The sequence below is a fragment of the Genypterus blacodes genome, unplaced genomic scaffold (assembly GCF_046128005.1).
Source record: "Genypterus blacodes isolate CSIRO-AG114 ecotype Tasmania unplaced genomic scaffold, CSIRO-AGI_Gbla_v1 ptg000026l_1, whole genome shotgun sequence".
NCBI lineage: Eukaryota > Metazoa > Chordata > Actinopteri > Ophidiiformes > Ophidiidae > Genypterus > Genypterus blacodes.
In genome coordinates, this window is record NW_027466839.1 from 143,297 (window position 1) to 165,089 (window position 21,793).

Sequence of the window (21,793 nt, forward strand, 5' to 3'; positions counted from 1 at the left end):
ACAAACTCATAAAACTGCACAACAATTAGCCATCAACACAAAAAAAAAAAATCACACAAAGTTGCATCTTTATGTCCGGTACGTAAAAGTAAGAGGATATCACACACACACGCACACGTCCCCTCTCCCTCTACCTCTCGCACGCTGACGCAATCGTATACACACTCGCCACATGCACCCGCACAGACAAAACACACTGCCAAGGGGGGGGGGGTTCGGGGGGGGATTCTTCATTTGCACAGACAGGCACCACTTTCAGATCAGGCATCGCGGCTCATCACATCCTGCTGTCTGCCAAACAATAAGACAGCTGGGTAAGTGTGTGTGTGTGCGAGGATTAGAACAGTATCAGGGGAGAAAAGCGAGGGGGGCGGGGTTTTAGAGCTTAATGAGAGAAAAGGTGTGTGTGTGTGTGTTTGTGTGTGTGTGTGTGTGTGTATAAGATGTATAAGAATTTGCTTGTTATCGTATATGCAGATGGGCATGGATGGGATGAGGTTAAGATGGACATGATGTGGATTCAGATCAGTCGTGGATGACGATGGGCCCTCGCATCCTCAGGCTGGGGTGAGGGTGTGGGGGGGCCAGCACCAGCCCCTGCGGTGGCGCCTGGGAGGCCCTGCGGAGGGTGATTTGCTCACAGGGCTGTCGACAGGCACGTCTCAGCTGGGACCTGGACAGCAGCCGTCGGGCCCTCCTGAGGGACAATACAAGACAGGACAGGATCAAGAAGTAGACGTGCGCCCACACACTGGGTTTGGGTTCTTCTGATGCCGCCGATTATGCAGAACACATGGAAGCATAGAAATAGAAGCTTTATTGAGTTGAAATGGGCTTTGAGTGTGTTATCATTACAACAACAGATCTCCGTCTGGCACACGCCAGACTGTGTTGGTGCTTATTACTTGAGCGTTCAAGTTTAAATAGTGGAATAGAGCACTTTTTGGCATGTGGGAGGGATTCCCGAGTGCAACATTTACAGAATATCAAGCGTGGAATCGCTGTTACTTGTCCGTGTGATGAGGCTTTTTGGGATTTGATGGCTTTTAGAGGGGCTCAGAGCTCACTTCCTGTCAGTGATGGGCTCTGTGATGTGACAGGGAGGCTCTTTTATAACCCACAACATAAAACACAAGCCCATAAGACACACTAAGTGTTGCACAACGCACTAATGGAATTCACTTGGAGAAAACAGACAAGGAACCACAATGTATAAGATCATTATTTTCCTTCACGTGGTCATTAAAAGCATCTTAATGCACAGCAACTTGATGAATACAACATGATGCTCGAGACATTTCTCTATGGAAAATGCCTCAGCTCCTCTTAGGTCCCTGCTGGTAGTCTACACACACACACAGACACACACACACGCCTATGAAGCACAATGTACACCGAGACTGATTGTCAAACAGCGAGGACATTTATTGTCACTCAGAGCTCTGATGAAGCAGAAGAGTGCAGATTAAGCTGCGGCTCCCAAAGCTGTGTTGTTTGTCTGTTCAGCTGGCCATCAAGAGAAGCAAAGCAAACATATAAATCCACTGTCAAACACTTTTTCTCATTTGCATTTCCCTGCTCTCTCGCTCTCTCTCTTTATCTCTCCCGCTTGCTTTATTCCTCTTCCGCTCTCTTTTCTTCCACTTCTTAAGGAATCATATATCTTCCTGATTGTGTTTAATTTGATTTCTTCCCTCCCCTCACTCTCTCACCCTATCTCTCTCTCTCATGCTTCATCCGCCCCGCTCCTCGTGTCACGTCGGATAGTCCTGCATTACGCAGAGAGATGGAGCCGAGATGACATAGCGAGGGCGCGCGAGAGAGAGAGATATAGATGGAATTAAACATCCCATCATCTCTCCTTCGCCGCTGCCTTTCAGAGATCTGTTAACATCTTTTATTTCAATGGGCGGTTTTATTGTACTCCACAGAGACGGCAAACAATCCAACAAATTCAAAGGCTGCTGCATTCAGAGCGATGATATCTCTCTTTACATCTGCCTCTCACACACACACACACACACACATATATGCATTGCTGTTGCTTGTAAGTGAGTGATCCACATGAGTGCAGCCTCGGCTAATGTGGTAATGATATTTCCACTCAGGGCCCAGCGGTGCCTGGCTCCTCGCCGGTCCATCTGCGCCAGTTAGAGGCTCTAATTTTAGCCCCGGCGGTCCGAGGGCGGCTGTGAGGGCCGATTGCCATGTCTCATTTAGACACACACTTAATGGAAGAACATCTTTCTCTCTCACACGCAGCACTCGTTGTACATGTGTGTGCATGTGTGAGTGTGTGAATATGTGCAGGAACTTCCTGTCCTCGTCATTACTCAGTCAGAGCTCTCACCCCGAAGTTAAATGCCAAACATGACTTTATTAAGCATTAAAATATGATCATTTACTTTATTTGCAATGCTTAACACCTTTGTAAATGGAATACTATGAATATTTAAGATTGTGCCACAAAATAAGGTCAATTTTAATATGCATTTGCCAGTTTTAAGACATTTTATCAACTCAACTGTTTAACAATTAATCATTATAAATAACTGATGAATTAATCAGGAAGCTGCAGCTCCAGTGAGTCTGCAAATGAATGCGGCTGACGTGCCATTTCTGCTCATTCAGTTTCAGTACTGCAATCTCAGACAAGGCCCCGGTTTGTAAAGCAAGAGAGGAATATCAGTTTATTGCAAGTCTATGTACATTAAGCATATTGTGCGTGTGTGTGTGTTTGTATTTTTCCCATCCCACGCACACAGAGATAATCAGAGGGCAGCAAAAGGTCGATTGTGCCTACCTGGTTTCCCGGGTGACAAGGAAGAAGCTGTCATCGGGGGCATCGATCCAGTTGGGGCGCCTCTTGCGGATCATCACCCCGCCTCGAGTGCCTCCACTGCTGCTGCTGCGGCCATTGTGCTGTGCAAGAAGCCAATTAAGCATCAGTTGATTACAATCAGCAGGCATGCGGTTGTGTAGAACTGGAGAGGATGTGATCAAAACACACCTACCAGCAGGGGTCCACCTGTTGAGCCTGGGTTCTCTGCAAGAGAAGCCACAGCAGTGAGAGAGATGCAAACTAAAGGAATCTGACACTGTCAAAAGTGACTTTTCCCAGTAACAAATAATGCAACAAATGACAATTTCAATTTCAGTAAAAATAGTAAAGTTACCAATAAAAAACAAAGTGTCTGACTGAAGTTGAATCATCCAAATTATCCAAATGACCCCCATCTGCTGTTTCGTTTTCATTAGAATTAGTTGTCATTCTCTCCAAGGAGCTAGTTTAGATAAGAAATGGCAGAAAAGGTTATCAAGTCCGGGTGTATTTCTGCTAATTTGATTTTATCAAGAAAAAGAGTGACAAGAACATTTGATATCAACACTGTTTGGACTCCATTATCATTCAACATGAGAGGTGATTGAGTTTAAAACAAGAAAGGTTTCCAATTTTGGGGGGTGTAACAAAGAAGTCATACAAGTACACCAAACTAAATCAGTCAAATTAAATCTATTTAAAAAGTCCAGTTCTATTTGACAATAGGAATGTGTGTCCGTGCGTCTGTACCTGAGCGTCTCTCCGGCTCTGCCCTGCTGTGGTGGTGATAGCTGCGCTTTCCCAGCATGCCGTGCGGCCCATGCGGGAGCGAGGAGAGGAGGCGGCGAGGCGGCGGGGCCTGCAGGCCGGGGGTGCGGTGGGAACGAGAGGTGTGGGCCGCCGGACGTGACTCTGAAAGAGAGAGAGATGGCACACAGAGGGTGCGTCAACTGTCACCTTCAGGCTCCTGCGACATCCTATACATCAACTCATATTGCTTTAAGGAGACATTATCGTTAAGCACGCCAGAGTCAAATAAGATCAGGATGAAATATTTATGACCAAACAGTGATTGCGTGTGTGTTTGCTCTGTGTGATTTACCTAGAAACTGCAGTACACTGGTCAGAGTGCTCCTCGGGGCAGCTCTTGTTTTTGGCAGTCGAGTCCCCTGACCTTCCGATACCCTTAACATATCTAAACCAAACACACACACACACATACACACACACATTTACCAACTAATGCAGTGTCTCACAGATTGCATAACCACCTCCTCCTGCTCCTCCATTATTTATGGCAGAACCAAACAGAGAAATGGTTGATGTGCTCGTTCAGGTGCCTGTGGATTGTTCAATGTACAGTAAATGAAGACGGCTTTGCATCATTGTGCAAGTAAATGAATGCAACAGCACAGAAGAAGCAGAAGTCAAGCAAAATCACCTGAAAAGTGTCATTAAAGCCAAATTACTCAAAGAGGGATGACGTGTCCACTGCATGACAATCTATCACACATGCACATACATGTGTTAGTACATGCTTACATGCACCGATAACAAACAGTCACACACACACACACACACAACAAAATGAGGGTATAATGACAGCAGGCACTGAAGGTTGAAGTCGTGCTAGGGGAAGGCGTGCCTTTGTGGTTGGTCCGGGGCGCGACGGCCAATCGGAAAAAAGTGTGGTGGATTTGATGGAGACGTAACACAGACACATGAAGCACAAGGACTCAGAGAAGATGCTTTCAGGTGAGACTTTATTGGAAGGACTACTGGTACTCTCACATTCACACAGTGATGATAGAAAGAGCAAACGAAGGAGAAGATGAGATGATAATATTGCAACAACCGTTAGAAAAGGAAGAGGTAAAGAGGGGGGGAGGAGGAGCATGGCTGTGTGGTGAATCTCATCCCAAATACAGAAAGTGGCCATGTGCTACAAGAACGTGTGGTCACTGGACAGGAGTTGCATGAGAGAAAGGACAATGAGATGGAGTCACATGAGCTGGGACACTTCAAAACAGGATGAATGGTATGGAAACGGACCATTTAGTGAACATGGTCCAGTAGATGACTCCTTATGGGTGCACGCCTGCGGTGAGCCTAATCTACAGCGGGGGTGCAGCTCAGTAGCAAAGCCGGTAGCAAACAGGTAAATGTTTTCACTTCCACCTCCTTCCTTCCAAGTTCCATCAGTCTAATTCTGCCTATGGCTGAATATCAGTCCGCAATCAATCACACAGCAGGGGAAAGATTTGTGCAAAGACGAAAAAAAGATAATCAGCTTTGCAGACACACTGAAGCTGAGGTTTCAGATTTACAATCATCCTGAATTTGACAGGGTGAAACATTCCGGCTGAGACGACTCAATCAGCCATGACAGCACAGTGTGTGCGCCCTGCGGGGGGCGCTGTGCAAAATAGAGCTTCTCTTAGGAAAATACATTTCCTCTACATCTAACTTCAGCAAATATATGGCTCAGACTGGAGTATGACTTCTATCGGTTTCTACTATAATCTAATTTGTTAATGAATATCAGTATTGATGCATGTAGTGTGTGTGTGTCCATGTGCGGGGGTGCTCAGGTCTCTTAGCCCGATAAACAAATAAATGCATATAATTCCAGTGGCTTTAAATTCAAAATGACTAAAAACTGTAACAGAAAAAATGACGGCAAATGAAAAGATGATCAAAACTCATAGTTATGAGGACAGGCAGTCTTTATTGGAAACGGGGTGGGAGAATACAAAAACCAAAATAATAATAATAACAATAATAATAAAAACAGAAAGAGACAGACAGAGGGCAGAGATGGGGGCTGATGGGGCAGTCGGGGTGAGAAGGGGGTGGTGTGAGTTTGTGTGTATGTGTGTGTGTGTGTGTGGATCTGTACTGCGTGTATGCATATGAATGTTTTGTCAGCGAGCATGTGTCCTTGTGGCAGAAGTTAGGAGGAATTGAAAGAGCTCTTACACTCTGCCTTTATGGCCCCACAGTTAATGGGGACAAAGGGCCGGCGCGCCGCGCGGCGCAGCTTGATGATGTCACGGCACATGTGCCGGGCCAGCTTGGTGAGGCGGGTGGCCTGCAGCAGGAAAGCCTGCTTGGTCTTCATGGAGGATTTGGGACTGCCGCTGTTGCGCATCGGCACCATGTGGTTGGACTGGCGAGGGCCGTGACTCCGAGAGCGAGATTCCTGAGAAGGGGACAGAGAGGAAGAGACGTACAGCACTCCAGGTTAGGTTCTGTTCCAATACTCTCTGTGCTACAATGTACTGATAGTTACGCAAACTGGACCCAGGGCGGCAGAACAGATTATATCATCCACTGGAACACATCAGGCCAGGGAAGCTGCTACTGACTTTGTAAGACGTGTTCTCGGCGTGTGTCCTCTGACAGGAGCTTACGTTGCTTGCGGGGCTTGGCGAGGTCCTTTCCTCTGGGGCCTCTGCACGACTCGGCATCTTCAGGCCGCCGTATTTCTTCCAGTACATCCAGCAGGACACACACAGGCGGCATTGCATGTTGGGAGGCCCCCATGAGTACCACTGGGCTGACTGCATGGCTGTTAAAATACAAAATGCATTACTGTCTGTTAGAAACATCCCGGGGGAAATTGGGATGAGGACACACTCGGCACATTGATTCCTCTGTTGCTGCTGCTGCTCCCCTCTTCTCTCTCACTAAATGATATTATCAATGCCAATACCGATGAAGACACTCTGAATGCCTGCTATCGACTGACACAGATCAGTAGCTACAGTGCACCAATAAGCACCACAGATGGTGAAAGGCGGCATTATTGATCCCTGGATTAGTGGACACAGATTAGCAGTGGAGATGGAAATTGAATGGTAGGCACTTCCTCTGGATTGGAACCCCACGAGACCTACAGCATATTGGAAATGTATTGCCAAATGTTCCAGGTTTCATTTCGGTCACAGCTGCCTCGCCACAAACACACCCACACAAAAAGAGGGTAACTCACTGTAGCAGCTCTCGCAGGCTCGGCCCCCGCCCGCTGTGTGGTACGCCCCGGGCCCCGCCCCGTTCACCGTCGCCATCTTGCCATTGGTCATTGAAATCTGGTTGGGATTGGGCTTGTTACTGTAACAAGGGGGGGAAAGAGTTGAGGTTTGAGATGCGTCCGGGAGAGATCAGAGACGGGCGGCCGTTTACAATCCTGAGATCTGCAGTGGAATGACTCACTATGTGGGGATGTAAACCTGCTTCAGTTTGCTCTCTGCCTCTGCCGCCTTAAGTCGCTTCTGCTCAGAGGGAAACAAGAGGCACGTTAGGGGAAAACACCTCCCAGAATTCATTTCTGGAGCCAGACGAGCCCCACAGGTGCGACTGCTGGAGTACATAAACTTCTTTAAATACATTTCACTTCTCGCCTTCTGATGGTTTCCCAGCCAGCCACCCCCCGCCAAAAACCCATTAAGTTGATTTATATTGCAACATTATATATTCCCATGAATGACCCTTCGGCAGCGGAGGGTTCAGCCATTTGTTGCCAGACCGGCGTTTGTGTGTACGACCCTCGACGCTGCCTGCTTTGTACTAGCGAGGGACGTGCTGTAATAACATGCGACCGGCTGGTTTCAGCAGGTGTTTCCAATTTGCAATCAAGCTCTCCGGGGCCAAACTCGCTCGACCACTTTAGACGGGGAGGCAGTAGCTCAGTGGGTAGTGCTTCCGCTTGGGAACCGGAGGGTTGCCCGTCCGAGTCCCTGCCGAGGTGCCCCTGAGCAAGGCACCGAACCCTAAATTGCTCCCCCCTCTGCGAAGGGTGGTAATGTAATGTAAGTCGCTTTGGATAAAAGCGTCTGCCAAATGATCGAAATGTAATGTAGATGTCCACCTGCGGGTTAAAACACGGAGCGAGGTCTCACCTGTTGCACGTATCTGTCTGTCGTCTTCCACATGTAGTAGTACTCTATGATACTGGTCAGAGACTTCCATGGCAGCTTCGCGGAGAGGGAGGGAGGAAGACGGAGAGCAAATTAATGGTATTAATATCTCATCTTCTCGCCATCTGGGTGCAAAAGCCCCCCCTCATGTATATGCATGAGCGTGGCACAGTGGCCGCAGAGGCTGAGATTTAGCAGCTTTGCTCGGCTTCCTGCGCCACACAAGAACCGCACAGCCTCACGTACATATACACAGACACACAGACACACACACACACACACACACACACACACACACACACACACACACACACACACACACACACACACACACACACACACACACACACACACACACACACACACACACACACACACACACACACACACACACACACACACACACACAGCCCCTCCTTAAATCACTATTCATGAGCACCTGGTGCCAATGCATACAGCTTATCTGCATTTGTTTCCCAGTACAGGTACAGGGCGGAAAGCAAAAAGGGTGGTAGTGAAGTGCTGTACTTCACTGCCACACACGTTCAATTGTTCCAAATGAGGAAAAACGGGCAGTTGAGAAGTAAGATGAGACTTCTTACTCCTACTCAATTCTGGAGTCAAGAGGTTCTGTCATTTTACAACACCTTACATTAAATATATGTGTATGGAAACCAAAAAAACTATACATCAAGATGAAATACTTGTTAAGTCTGGAGCTAAAATTAAAAGAACAGCCTCATCAGTCTTTCTGCCTTCTAAGTTCAACCATTTAGTTAAAAATGCAGCTGAACAATCAGAAATGAGCAGACAGCCATGTATCTGGCAGCTGCTGCCCCCCAGAACACCGAGTGCAGATCAAATCTTCAAACATCTTGTTTATTGAATTCACCTTGGCAACTGGGAGGCAGTTTGCTATTGCAGATACCAGATATCCCTCCTATCCCAGCAGACTGAGCTGCACATCAGCTCACGGAGTGAGACGGCGAGCGTTAGGCGGTGTTAGAAGCTCAAACTTACAAAGTCTTGTCGGATGTCGTTGAAGTCTTTGCCGTATTTCTCTAGTGCCTCCTCGAACATGGCGGCCTCCGACGCGCTCCACTCCTCCATCTCGTCCCGGCACAGCACCGGGCCTCCGGCCGGGACCAGCACGCTCAGTGCGCTGGACAGGTCGTAGTTGTGACGATGCAGCGTGTCCATCGCGTGGAACTGCAGCCAACAGAGTAAAGGGAGGAGGGGGAGGGTCAGGATTGAATGATAACTGGCTGTCGAGCCCCCCTGGCGAGGCGACGGCGTGTCCGACTCACCAGTGTGATGTCTCGCGAGGCTGCGGCTGCGCTCATGTGTAAGCTTGGCTGTCTGACTGAGCTGCTGCAGTCCAGCGCTCGAGCAAAGGTCCCCACCGCCCTGATGATTATAGACAAACACGCCGAACAGAGAAATCCATATCAATAAAAGAGATTACGCAGAAAGGTCACACCATGCCAGATCTGAGAATGGATCCATATGTGGCCCAGCGAGAGGTTCAGAGGTGTAGCTGCAGAAATCAACTTCATAACATGCAGCTGTGATGAATCTGGCTTGTGTCGGGGGTTATGTGTGACAGACAGGGGGAGAGGTTGCAGCTGTATGTGGGGGGAAGGAGGTGGGTCAGAGGTGAGAGGTCGTACCGTGCCACCACTAGGAATTGGTCTATTTGTTTGTTGGTTAGAGGACATTCTGGGTCCCACAGCTTCTCCTCGAGCTTGGACTGGTCCCTGTCGTCTGCCTCACCTGCGGGACACAGGACAGATGATGATGAAGGTGCAGCAGCCTGAGCAAATTGGTTTATCATTCAATAATAGTTTCATAAAGTGTGAGATTGATATGTCAAAATACACAATTGGAAACAAATACCATCACTCGACAGACTTTCAGATTTGGAGCTTTGAATAGATATCACACAGTCTTATTAACACGCTGGACCCAAGACTCTTACAGCTTTTATTCACACTCGGAGTGCAAATCCCAGGATTTTCCCTGGGCCGCCACGGAGAACAGTGTTGATTAGCACTTCACATTAATATATACGGGATAATTCTGGAGGATTTCGAGTAGCAGTGGGAAGCGGGGAGATAAAATCATATATAGCCGTCTGAGCGTCATCATCACATCTTCATGGACAGAGAAGCAAATCGCAGCTATTTTGTCTTTAATGTTAAATGTGAACGACGGAGCCAGAGGGTGCAGGGATGAGCGACGGTGTGAATTGGGATGGGGGGGGGGGGCTATAATAAAGGAAAGACCTGTCATCTGTATTATGCGGCACATTTTAATAGAAATGGGTAGACAGAAATGAGTGTGAATGTGTGTGAATGTGTTCTAACCCTCTTGTAGCATTTCAGGTACATCTGCCTGAAAGCGCGGCCCCACTCTGATCTCCCCCTTGTCTGCCAGCAGGGTCTTCTGTGACGGGTCATACACCAACGAATAGAAGAAGGTATCCTGGAGAAAACCACAAATCAGACAAACAAGCAAAATCACATTTCAGACAGGAGAGAGGGGGAAACGAAAGCCCTTCGGTCTCGAGTACAGACGGCAACAAATTGTGCCTCCCGTCTGCCTCGACTCACCTCTTTATCGAGGTACGAAAGCACTGCTTCGGTCTCGTTCAGTAACGCCACGCTGCATTTCCCCCTGAGAGAGAGAGAGAGAGAGAGAGAGGACGGGGATAATGTGAAACAGACACAGGAAGCAAAAAGGTGCTTGATGCACGTCTTCATGGGTGGATGAGCGACTACTCAAGGGTAATGCCTGCAGCCGCTGGAGCTGCGGGGCCAGTGTGTGTGTGGTGTGTGGTGTGTGTGGTGTGTGTGGTGTGTGTGTGTGTGTACCTGATGTGTGTCGCGGGTAGGCTCTCGTACTGCCGGGAGAGGAAGAGCTCTCTGTGACGAAGCTGGTGCTTTTGTTTTTCTGTTAGCTCCGTCTCTGTCGGGCTCTCCTTCTCCTCTTCCAACTCCTCTGCACGGACACACACACAGCGGCAACAACTTGAGACATAGAAATCATTTCAAAAGGATGTGAAATATATCCAGTTGTCGATTCCAAACAATGACCAAACTTAGGGATGACTACTAAGTTCAGGGCTGAAGCAAGAACCACTATTTTAAAGCACGACAGAAAATTATAATTACAAAAGGTTTCATCAACGCTCGTCCATTTATTTCTAGTACAAGGCCATTTCACAATTGGACGTTAATTTCATAACTGTACCCTTTGTCCCCCCCAAGGCATGAACACTAAGCCGGTGCAAGAGCTCTGGAGGGCCAAAGCACAGAAGAAACAACGCTGCCGTGTATAAAAGATGTCCCGAGGTATTGTGCTCAGAGAGATATGAAATTTTAAAAAGGACAATGTTCGTTCACAGATAAGTGGAGAGCTGCGGGCTTCAGCTGAGTGAGGACACAATGCCAAGGCAGCAGGCACACACAAAAAAGCACTGCTGCACTTCAAAAACAGACACAAAATATCTTTCTGTTCCAAATTGTGGGACTTGTAAAGCTTTTATGCCATTAGTACGTCTCCGGGGCTACGGCGCGACTGGTTTAGGGAGCCGTATCGACCGGGCACGCGTCACTATCATTTATCGATGCCGGGAGGGAATCCTGCCGATCACAGAGGTGCGGTTCGGTCTGCGAGCGCGGTCAGACGAAGGCGGCGGTTCTGACGCGCTCGGCCATTCGGGACAAAGAAGGTGAAAGCTTGGTGTTGTCTAGTAAACACGTGAAAAGGAACAAGAAGGAACCGCTTGGCTGATCAAACCGAAATGCCGCCCGTCGGGGAACAATACACCAAAGTTATCCAGATAACTTCTACCGCTTTGCTACAGGGTTTCACACTGGTGCTCAACCAGACAAGCCGGTTCCCGTGCCGCATTTTTAGCCCCCAAAATCTTGCCGGTTGGGAACAAAGGAGCTGTGACATCAAAGGCCGGGATGGGGGGAGCTGCCAGTTGTTACCTCCATTTTTTTTTACAACCTGCAGCAGCAATTAGCATCGCTTTAGTGTGGAAAAGAACAAAGCAATTCGGGGGAGGCCGACGACGTGAAACAAACGTTAGTGCAGAAAAGAAACAGGACCGAATTACGGCGTGCCAGTGTGAACGCAAACCAGTTCCGAAGTCTAAGATGAACAAAGACCTAAATCTAGCTCAGCACTCAGCTGTGTGGACGGAAATGAGGTAATTCCTAACACATTGTGACACAGCCCCTGGGCTCACCATCACTGGAAATGGTAAGGGTGAGTGAGCGCAGCGGCGGCGTCTATACAACGTACTATACACAGTGATTCTTAACTCTTCCAATTTCTCCCGTCTCAAGTCTCCATCTCCCTGCCACACAAGTAACACTAAATTGCCGCCCGGAGCCGAAAGCGACACAGACATTACCAAACTCTTCCGTCTGTGTTAATTAAAGATACGACTCATCTGTAGTCGATGGTTCAATGTCCAAGGATGCAGTATCTGGCGGCAGGGCTGACACAACGAGATGATTGACAGGCATCGTCAAAAAGCTATTTCCGGTCCAACTGAGGGCGGCGTACAATACAAGCAAACCTCCGAACCCTCCAGCTTCATACGCAGTGACACATCATACCACAAAGATAAACCACATAACAGAGCGGATGGAACCATGCCATTTCTCACAAAGTCACATTACTCCAACATCTTCAACGCAGCCGAATGTAAACATCTGCAGCCAGACACACACGCGCACACACTGTTGAGCTGCGAGGCAACCGATTACACACAAAACATATACATTCCAAACATTTTTTGCGCATTTCATAACTCTTTTATTTGACACAGAGTTTATCACTATGAATTCCTGAGCCTGTGTTGTTAACTTCCAAGTTTTCTCACTGGAAACAAACAATTGCTCATACAGGAACTTTGTCTTTACAGTGTTTCGACCAAGACAAAACCCTTTTCAGTTTTTTGGCTGCTTACATTACTTTTCTGTCTGTTCAAATTAATCGCACCAAAAGCTTTTTTTTTCCGAAGATTAACTGGCTTCATTTGAAAACGCAAACACAGCAAAAACCATTAATAACCAAACCAGACTAGTCGGGTTCCAACTTTCGTAAACAGACAGAGCGACTTAAAGAAACTTCTAATCTTTCAACCATGAAAAACAAATTCCATCCAGACATTTTTTAGGCCTTTAAGTGTGTGCGTGTGTGTGTGAGTGAGCGGCGATTACTGACTTGCATGTTTGTCTGCGAGCTGGATGAGGCTGTGGGAGATGTCTCTCCTTCTGTAGAAGCAAACCACCTTGGCTTCCACGTTCCCACTGGCCGTCTGCAACGCAAGAGGAGAGAGAATGACACACACACACATGTGGTAACCGCCTCTCCCCCCCGCCCCCCACTGAGCAAACCTCTAATTTCCCCAGAGAGCCGGGCTCTTTTGTGCGCTCGTCAAGCCGCGCGGTGATGACAGGCTGACCAGGGGAGCGACAGCCCGTCTGATCAGATGATTGATTGTCAGGATGTATAATTAGGCCGACACACTTTTATAGACTTGTCTAGTATTAAATGCTGTGACTGATGGGGAGGGAGGGAGGGAGGGAGGGAGTGAATGTGGATGTGGAGGAATGAGGGTGGCAGAGCTGCGTCTAACCTCTGCTGGACCTGGGAAGGTTGTAGGTGAACTCTGTGTCACTAGTGAGCAAAATAAGTGTGACGCCTCACAATATGATACATCAACACAGTTGCAGTTACAGCGTCCAACACGACCAAAGTGAATCGACATTCTTCCGACACTGGTTGTTAAAGCAATTGTAAGCTTAATTACATGCATTTGACTGACTTTTTGACTATTTGTAAACAACAACGAGACAGTTTGGGTCCTAAAGTCGGTTCCAGTCCGTATTTCAATTATTCTGATTGCTGTCTTGCTGAAATGTTGTTTACAAAAACCCTTCCCACCCTGCACACACACTCCCACAGGTGTGCCCTCACTCCCAGGCCGGTAACCATACCGACGGCAGTTAGGAGACAGGGAAGAACTACCACTTTGCATCACATTGCAAACACTTTTGGGCTTGAAACACACACACAGGCATACAGTTCATAACGAAATGGGTGGGAGGAGGAGGAGAAGGGGGGGGGGGGGGGGGGGGTCTCTAAACACACAGGAATCCAAGTTATTCACCTTTAGGCAGTAAAAGGAACAAAAGCACACCTAAATGTAAATGACAAACACACAACCACGCCTCAGTACCTTGTTGAGTTCTTCTATCCGGCGGATCAGGTAAGGGTTACTGGAGGAGTTCTCAAAAAATACATAATCTGCAAAAGAACACACACACACACACACATGACTTCAGAGTACCATTTCACTGTCGGGTGTAAGTGGAAGGACACAGGTGGGATGAAAACATCAATAAAATGTAGTTGGAGATTTATCTTCATACCACTTCATTAGAATACTATTTAAAGGACAAATGTGTGTTGTTGTGCAAGTTTTGCAATGCGCCCTTGAGCAAGGCACCTTATTGGGAGTGGGTAAGGTAAGTCAACATGTAGGATGTCCACAGTTAGATTGCATTTGTTTGATGTTTACACTGCGTTTGGTGAGGGAAAAAACACCAAACAAAACAAGATACAGCAAATGTTATAAAAGCTGAAGTTAAATTCCTCCCCCTTAATAAACAACACTTAGCATAAACCTGTTTGGCAGAAAACCAGCCAGACTCAACTCTAACCATCCATAAACTACAAAAACTGCCCTTCGGATACAAGCAGAGACATTGCAAATACAGATTCTCACACATAAAAACCTCCAAGTAGAGAAGTAAATACATCTGATTAACTCTGCTGTGGATTTCAATATCAATTCTACAACTGACAGAAACAATTAATCAAGCCATAGACTGATACAAAATGAATCGACAACTCCTGAAATATCACTTGAGTTTAAAGCTGTCACCTTGAACTGAGCGGTGACATCATTGGACATTTTTAAACACTGAAACTGATGGGACAAAGTTGATAATCATAACAGAATCATTCCATTCATCTGTAGTCTATGAATGGAACAGATTAAATGTAACTGAACCGGAATTTCTCATCTCACTGGGTGATTGCAAACTCTTCATATGGGGCCTCCAAGTGACTGTTTATGATTCTGTCCTTATACAGTATGTGCACCACTCAAATCCTTCATTCCCCCCAGTGATCACAATGTAAATAAACGTTGCTATGTTTTAAATCAATGAAACACTATAGGAAAGCTACACAGAACCTTTATTGATGCTGAACAAATCAATCTTTAACTCTGCACATGTGCCTCACTTGCAAAAGAGCCCTGAAAAACTGTTCCATCAGTCTGCTGCAGAGTATTGTTCTACTTTTCCAGAGAAAAAACAACTTTGATTCGCTTGTATAGCTGCCGGGGTGCAGAAAGTACAAAGAGCTGTAGAATCCAGCACTGCAGCAAAGGTGACAATCAAATACATTGTAAATAAACTGCTGCTAATAGGAAATTATGTGATCTTTGCTTTTGTTATATGTGAAGCTTCAGTGTTGTTTCAGTGAAGCCCCGGCCTGACACGAAGTGGTGGCAGCGTGGAGAGAAGGTGGAAGCTTTAATTCAGCTCGACGCAACGACGCCATGAAACGAGACAATAATTTGATGTTGAATTCCAGTGGACTGCTAACGAGTTTTAGCTAGCCGCTGCAAGCCAAAAGCGGTAGTAAATAACACCCGGGGACCAGCGTGGAATCCGTGGATGAGCCGCGCACTAACGCTCGACATGTGATACCGACGAGATTGATGGATGCATTGTTGAAATAGTGTAAAGACTGAGCAATGGAGCTGCGATAATAGCAATCAGCGAGCCCAACCGCTGGTGCTAACGTTAGCTAAACAAGGACTCGTACTAATGGCTGCATGCCAGAGGAGGCAAATACAAAGGCAGTCTCTCTCTCACACACTGCCCGTGGTTACGGTTTAACAACATTTTTAACACACGTCTCTGCCAAAACACCCAGCCGCGCAATGCAACCGGTTAAATGAAACCAGAAGTGCAGCAAAGGTAGCGGAGAATGCAAAATAAAAAAAAATGTTTACGTTTGAAGCTAGCCGCGTAGCAAAGCTGGCGGCTAGCTGCTGTGGCCACGACAAGCGCGAGGCCTGACCCATTTTGGATCCCAAATATTTAGAAATTAACACTTTCCTACTCCGAACTAACGCGTCCGTGTTAGAGCAGCGCAGCTAAAATCTCTCTTTTTATTGTCCGAAAGCTGTAATATCGTTGCGTTATACACCCAGAGGCAAAACTTGGACGGCTTCAGTTTGATAAAAAAGATCCACATTGACATACATACCTCCGACCCGGTACATGTTGGCCGCCATTTCTGCCCTCCCGGAGTGTTAAAACGCAAACCATAAACTACGCGAAATAGAATAAATTAATAAAAATAATAAAACTCTATTTCTTCAACCGTAAGCGATGCGATAAATAATGACCGCGGAGACTCTGGACGTGGAACCAAGCGGGTAGATTTGAGTCAAAGCGGCCCCCCCCCTCTTCTACGGATTCACAGTAGCTATACAATACAGTGAACTCAGCACGGCAGCCAAAAGAGACGAGCAACCCGAAAAACCACTGACTGGGGACGGCGCACGCGCACGCACACACACTCACACACACTCACACACACTTACACACACTCAGACACACACACACACGCATGCAATCCTCACGTTTCTGCACGTTTAAACTCCAATCGTGACCATGGAATTCCAATGTACCATCTACTCCAGATTCGCTCAAATAAATGATAATAATTACGATAATATAATAAAATATTCAAAATATTAACCCCATCAATTTGAAAAAAGTAACGTTTATGTACTTAACTTGTTTTCGACCAAATTATACATACAATATACACGTTTTGAACAATGCTGTATTTAATATGTATGTATAAATTGATTCAGGCACAATTATATCTATTAAACAATATCATAAGACCATTACTATTGTTATATAAAGTCATTATTTTCATGACTAAAAAACTTCTCATAACAAAAAGCCAAAGTGAAACTGCAGCGTGTTGGGCCTACATTCACATTAGTTTATCATTAACAGACTCGTTTTCTAATCATAACTGATAAATTCCATATGTAGGGTTTTGTTGTGCAAATTGGACAAATTGTACGCAGGCATGCAGTGATTCTTTTACCCGCTGATTGTTATTAATGGCGGTGGCGGTGGATCACAGGTCAGCACCCATTCTGTTCACCTTTGACCCCCTTCAGACTCTCTCCTCCTCCCCTAACATGTGGCCTAAACGGCATCAGCTGGAGCTCATTTGTCTCTAGGTGACAGCATCATGTCAGCTAAGAAAATTACTTTATGACACTGTGATTGTACCTCCACAGAAATGTGCTTACAAATTACGTATAGCCGTATGTTGGGATCAAAACTTAACAATTGTTCTGCTTAAAAGAATTGTTTAGATATCCGCAAAAGCTACTTTCTGTCTTTCCCTGCACTGCTCTGTCTCTCCTATGTGTGTGTGCGTGCGTATGCATGAGTGTGTGTGACATCACTGACGGGATTGGCTCCCGCTGGCTGGGGTGGAGAGTCTGGTCTAGTAGGGGGAGTGGAGCGTGAGGGACAGCGGTAGTTTCCAGTTTCCAGCTCCGCCGCGGATCTCCTGCACCCAAGAGGCAACAGCCACGCCCCGGGCACAGAGGGCACCGGGGGAGTCACCACCTTACCGCTATGGCGGGGACCGAGAGCCCGGAGGAGAGGGGGTCCGGATAGACTTTCAGCCTGGCGAGATGAAGTTTGGCAAGAGCATCTGCGTCCTCAATGTTGGGGGAACCCGGTACGCCTTCACCCGGGAGGTGATCCGGGATTTCCCTCTGCGCCGCGTCAGCCGCCTGCATGCCTGCGCCACAGAGAAAGAGGTCCTGGAACTGTGCGACGACTACGACCGGGACCGGAATGAGTTTTTCTTCGACCGCCACGCTCAGGCTTTCGTGTTCATCATGCTGTACGTGCGCTCCGGGACACTCCGGTTCGTCCCCGGAGTGTGTGAGCTGTCCTTCTACACGGAGATGCTCTACTGGGGACTTGAGAGCGTCCACCTGGACACCTGCTGTCAGAAGCGCCTGGACGACAGGATGACCGAAATGGGTCTGGACGATCTCTCGGAAGGGGACATCCGACTTTCGGGGGACGAATCTCAAAGTCCGAGTGAGCCCGCGGAAGGGACGGCGGCGGTCAGCAGGCGCGCTCGGTGGATGGAGAAGATGCGTAAGACCTTCGAGGAGCCCAACTCGTCCCTGGCGGCGCAGCTTTTGGCTTCAATCTCCGTAATCTTCGTGATCGTGTCCATGGTTATGCTCTGTGCCAGCACCTTACCGGACTGGGACACAGCCAAGAGGAACACGGTGGAGGAGCACAAGTAAGAGAAAGCGTCGATAAAGATCTGATAAAAGAAGAGAAGGATTGAATGATACTTCACAGTCCTCCATAATCCGGTGCGTAAACGCATCACAGGCGCAACAGGCGAAACACTTGGAAGAACAACTCTCTTTCATCCTTTTCGCCACGTTCATACAATCTTGTTCGCTCACACACTTTGGCATTTGTAATGATATATTGTATTGTTACAAAGCATCAAAATCAATCAACACAGAGGCTACGTCGCTCTGGAAGTCTCCTCTCCTCATCATCTGCTCCTACGCGCAGCTCTAGGTCTTAGCCTCACCGCGATCGATAACCAATCAATATGACTTAAAAAAGTGTTAATTATTAACAGTACGTCCTCTGTGCAGTCTGTTCCTCCAGAGTCTCTCCTCATAATTTGAATGCATTTATTACACTGCAGAGCACACAAGGAGGAAAAACGAGATAACAGTGTTTGGCAATTCACACTCCTCCAATAGATAAGGAAGGTGTGCATATGGGATAGTGAATTCGGTTAAGTGAGCAGGAATTGAACCTTTTACAGGAATCACCGACTGATGTTCCCACATTTTGACACGAGTCCATCATTTGGTACAGATATGAAACGTAAAACGCAGCCTGAGCTCTCAGTCTGTCCCCTCAGGGAAGTTATGCTGGCATGGGGAGTCCTCTCTCTATATAAGGTTAGGTTATGCTCACTCAGGCCGCGTTGGGTATTGAGGTTTGGATCCGTTACAGTTGTTAGGTAATCAACTAATGTGAAGTTTATGCTCACCGGGTGGAAAGGAGTCCCGTATTCTCCCATCAGTTTAAAAGCCAGTATAGGTGATGTAATTCTCTCAGTGGCCCTATAATTTGGTTTGGCCTAATTGAGTCGATGTTGTTATCCTCCGGCTCTGTGGTGTTCGCTCGGCTTTGAAAGGTTCTCTCTGTCATAGTCGAGCACTATCTCACTCTCATTTAGCCTGATTGCCTTTGCTGTGCTAATCAAAGGGGTAATTATCTGCTTCCGTGTGCCGCACGTTCACAATTTCCTTCCTCTGCTCTGATTTGTTACTTTTTGTCTACCATCAGTCCTCCTGCTTTTGTTTGCTCCCATCCACTCTCCATCCATAACAGGGACTTCTTCCTTGTTTCTCACTCTTCCTTGTTTGCTCCCCTCTGCTTCACCTTCATTCCCAAAGTGTGAGTCATGTCATATCTCTTTATACCTCCCACCCCATTTCCTGTTTACACTCAGTTTGACTCGTCTGTTTCTCTCTGTTCCCGCCTCTGTAGGATAGTGGAGGCAGTGTGTATCGGCTGGTTCACAGCTGAGTGCCTGGTGCGTTTCCTTGTCGCCAGAAACAAATGGGACTTCCTTCGCAGGCCGCTAAATATCATCGACGTGGTTGCCATCACCCCCTACTATGTCACCATGGCGATGGCTCGGGCAGGGATGCCGGGCGCCGGGCTCGGAGTTGCCGGGGTGACTCTACGGGTGCTGAGGATGATGCGCGTGTTCTGGCTGATGAAGCTGGCCAGACACTTCCTGGGCCTGCAGACGCTGGGACTGACGCTCAGGCGCTGCTACCGGGAGATGGTCATGCTGCTGGTGTTTGTCTGCGTCGCCATGGCGATTTACAGCGCTCTGGCCCAGCTGCTGGAGCACGGCCTCAACCTGGGCACGCAGAATCCGGATTACGCCAGCATCCCGGCAGCTGCCTGGTGGGTCATCATCTCCATGACGACGGTGGGGTACGGGGACGTGTATCCAGTGACAGTTGGGGGACGGCTGCTGGGTGGCATGTGCGTGGTGAGCGGCATCGTTCTCTTGGCGCTGCCCATCACATTCATCTACCACAGCTTTGTACAGTGCTACCAGGAACTCAAACTCCGCTCTGCCAGATACACACGTAGCTTATCTTCAGAGATACTTCAGTAAACAGGAATTTAACACAGAAACTACAACTTTTTCTCCTCAATGATGTCATACTCAGCAAACTAGTGGACCTGCTGATCCTGTTTTGTTAAATAACGATTCTCTCTGTGCCCCTTCCTGTTTCCTGCCTGAGCTGCACCTGATTTTATTTGGCCGGTCCAGTTCCTGCCTGTAGCGTTGATGACCTTTTTATCATCCTCTTTACCCAGCATGATTCAGCCTGATGTCTCCTGACAGCACAGACACAAATGATTATTGATATAAAATACACAAACATTGGCAGAGACAGCTTGTTTTTGTGTGCCTTGATGAGTGTAATGATTAATGATGCGTGTCAGTGTGCGTGCGTGCGTGCGTGCGTGCGTGTGCGTGCGCGTGTGCGTGCGCGTGCGTGTGTGTTTGTGTGTGCCCGCCTGACCGCAAGCCTTTGACTCGGTCCAAGCTTTGCACCCAGATGGCCCAAGTTACACAAGATTGATGTGTGACCTACATGTGTTCTGTGAAACGTAGAGATGGAATGAACAACGAGTGCATATTGGGGATTGAGACGGGGTGAAGAAAGAGATCACGGGTGCTTAAGTCAGGCAGAGTATAAAATGGAATATGGAGACAGGTCAGCGTGGATTAGAGGGTGACGGCTAACGTATAGGGGTGACGCATACGACAGGGCAGCTGGAGTGTGAAAAGGAGGACAAAAGATGAGGGGACCAAATGAGAGAGAGAGAAGAGATGACAGAGGCCACGGCACAAAGACTGGAATGAGAAAGACGTGTGTATTGCATCTTCATTTCTAAGCATTGAAAGTGGGGCATTTTGTGTTTCTGTGTCTCCAAGGCAACCTCATCCTCCAACATGTCAATCATTCTGTTGGTTGATTTGTGTGTGCACAAACCAGCAACATTCACTCGTTCTCCTTGACTGACAAGCTGCATTTGCCTCCGTATTACTGAGAATATATCTCCACAGGATTGCTGAGATACTTGAAAACAACAGTTGATGCATATATATATTTATATCCACACACACATGCATGACTTAGTCCGTCACAGATGATGACACGCTGACATTCATGATTCAGACATGTTTGCCATGTCTGTGGCTTGCCAAGATTTGTTGAGGAGACACATGATCCAACAAACAAACAACTCAACACCTCTCCCACACAACAGTCTCTCTCTGCTTCGCCTCTCCTCTTCCTCCTGTTGCCATCAACCCTCCTCTTCTACACACACACACACACACACACACCAAGATCTGGCTCTTCTGTTCCAAAGGAAATTAGAAGATTTAATGAAGCTGTGTTAAGTTAATCCTCCGTCTGATTGAAACTTTGTTATTTCCTCACAAACCTTGCAGGAATCATCTCTGTTGTCTCTGTAGGGTCCAGCATGTAGTATACACTGTACATATCTCAATATCTTTGTTGTTGTACTATTTGTTGTTCTTTTTAAATAGGAAAAATCTAAAAAAAAGTATAAATAAATGAAAGAGATTAAAGTTACATTTGATAATTTTTTCATTACATGGCTTTAAATGCATCATTTGTACTCTCATGTATATATTAGACTAATGTGGCATAGCTGATAGGCCAGTGCATTTTGATTGAAAACATCAATCAACACTTTTTCATTCGTAGCGTATGGACTGTAATTACTTTGATCAA

At 47.1% G+C, this 21,793-nt stretch overlaps 2 protein-coding genes and 1 long non-coding RNA gene across 3 annotated transcripts; 1 reads left to right on the forward strand and 2 right to left on the reverse strand.

Moving 5' to 3' along the window:
• Nucleotides 1-3,655, reverse strand: LOC142993010 (uncharacterized). Its single transcript, XR_012961097.1, has 3 exons — nucleotides 3,572-3,655; nucleotides 3,015-3,046; nucleotides 1-2,922 (listed from the first exon to the last, which is right to left on the reverse strand). It is a non-coding gene; the product is annotated as an uncharacterized LOC142993010 (long non-coding RNA).
• A 1,874-nt stretch (nucleotides 3,656-5,529) lies between these two features.
• mta3 (metastasis associated 1 family, member 3) lies at nucleotides 5,530-16,403 on the reverse strand. The gene is made up of 14 exons (XM_076143605.1): nucleotides 16,111-16,403; nucleotides 14,003-14,070; nucleotides 12,985-13,078; nucleotides 10,614-10,740; nucleotides 10,353-10,416; nucleotides 10,107-10,224; nucleotides 9,411-9,513; nucleotides 9,048-9,147; nucleotides 8,761-8,949; nucleotides 7,723-7,797; nucleotides 7,037-7,095; nucleotides 6,816-6,934; nucleotides 6,235-6,392; nucleotides 5,530-6,023 (listed from the first exon to the last, which is right to left on the reverse strand). Exons 1-14 carry the CDS (start codon nucleotides 16,136-16,138, stop codon nucleotides 5,775-5,777), a joined length of 1,551 nt encoding a protein of 516 aa, XP_075999720.1. The 5' UTR covers nucleotides 16,139-16,403; the 3' UTR covers nucleotides 5,530-5,774.
• Nucleotides 16,404-16,834: 431 nt separating this feature from the next.
• On the forward strand, nucleotides 16,835-21,793 carry kcng3 (potassium voltage-gated channel, subfamily G, member 3). Its single transcript, XM_076143514.1, has 2 exons — nucleotides 16,835-18,204; nucleotides 19,488-21,793. Exons 1-2 carry the CDS (start codon nucleotides 17,576-17,578, stop codon nucleotides 20,131-20,133), a joined length of 1,275 nt encoding a protein of 424 aa, XP_075999629.1. The 5' UTR covers nucleotides 16,835-17,575; the 3' UTR covers nucleotides 20,134-21,793.

Coding starts and splice junctions, on each gene's coding strand:
- mta3 (XM_076143605.1), bottom strand. CDS start 16,138: ATGGCGGCCAACATGTACCGGGTCGGAG. Junction 10,741..12,984: donor GCTCGCAGACAAACATGCAA/GTCAGTAATCGC, acceptor GTGTCCGTGCAG/AGGAGTTGGAAGAGGAGAAG. Junction 6,024..6,234: donor CGCCAAGCCCCGCAAGCAAC/GTAAGCTCCTGT, acceptor TCCCCTTCTCAG/GAATCTCGCTCTCGGAGTCA.
- kcng3 (XM_076143514.1), top strand. CDS start 17,576: ATGAAGTTTGGCAAGAGCATCTGCGTCCTCAATGTTGGGGGAACCCGG. Junction 18,205..19,487: donor AACACGGTGGAGGAGCACAA/GTAAGAGAAAGC, acceptor CCGCCTCTGTAG/GATAGTGGAGGCAGTGTGTA.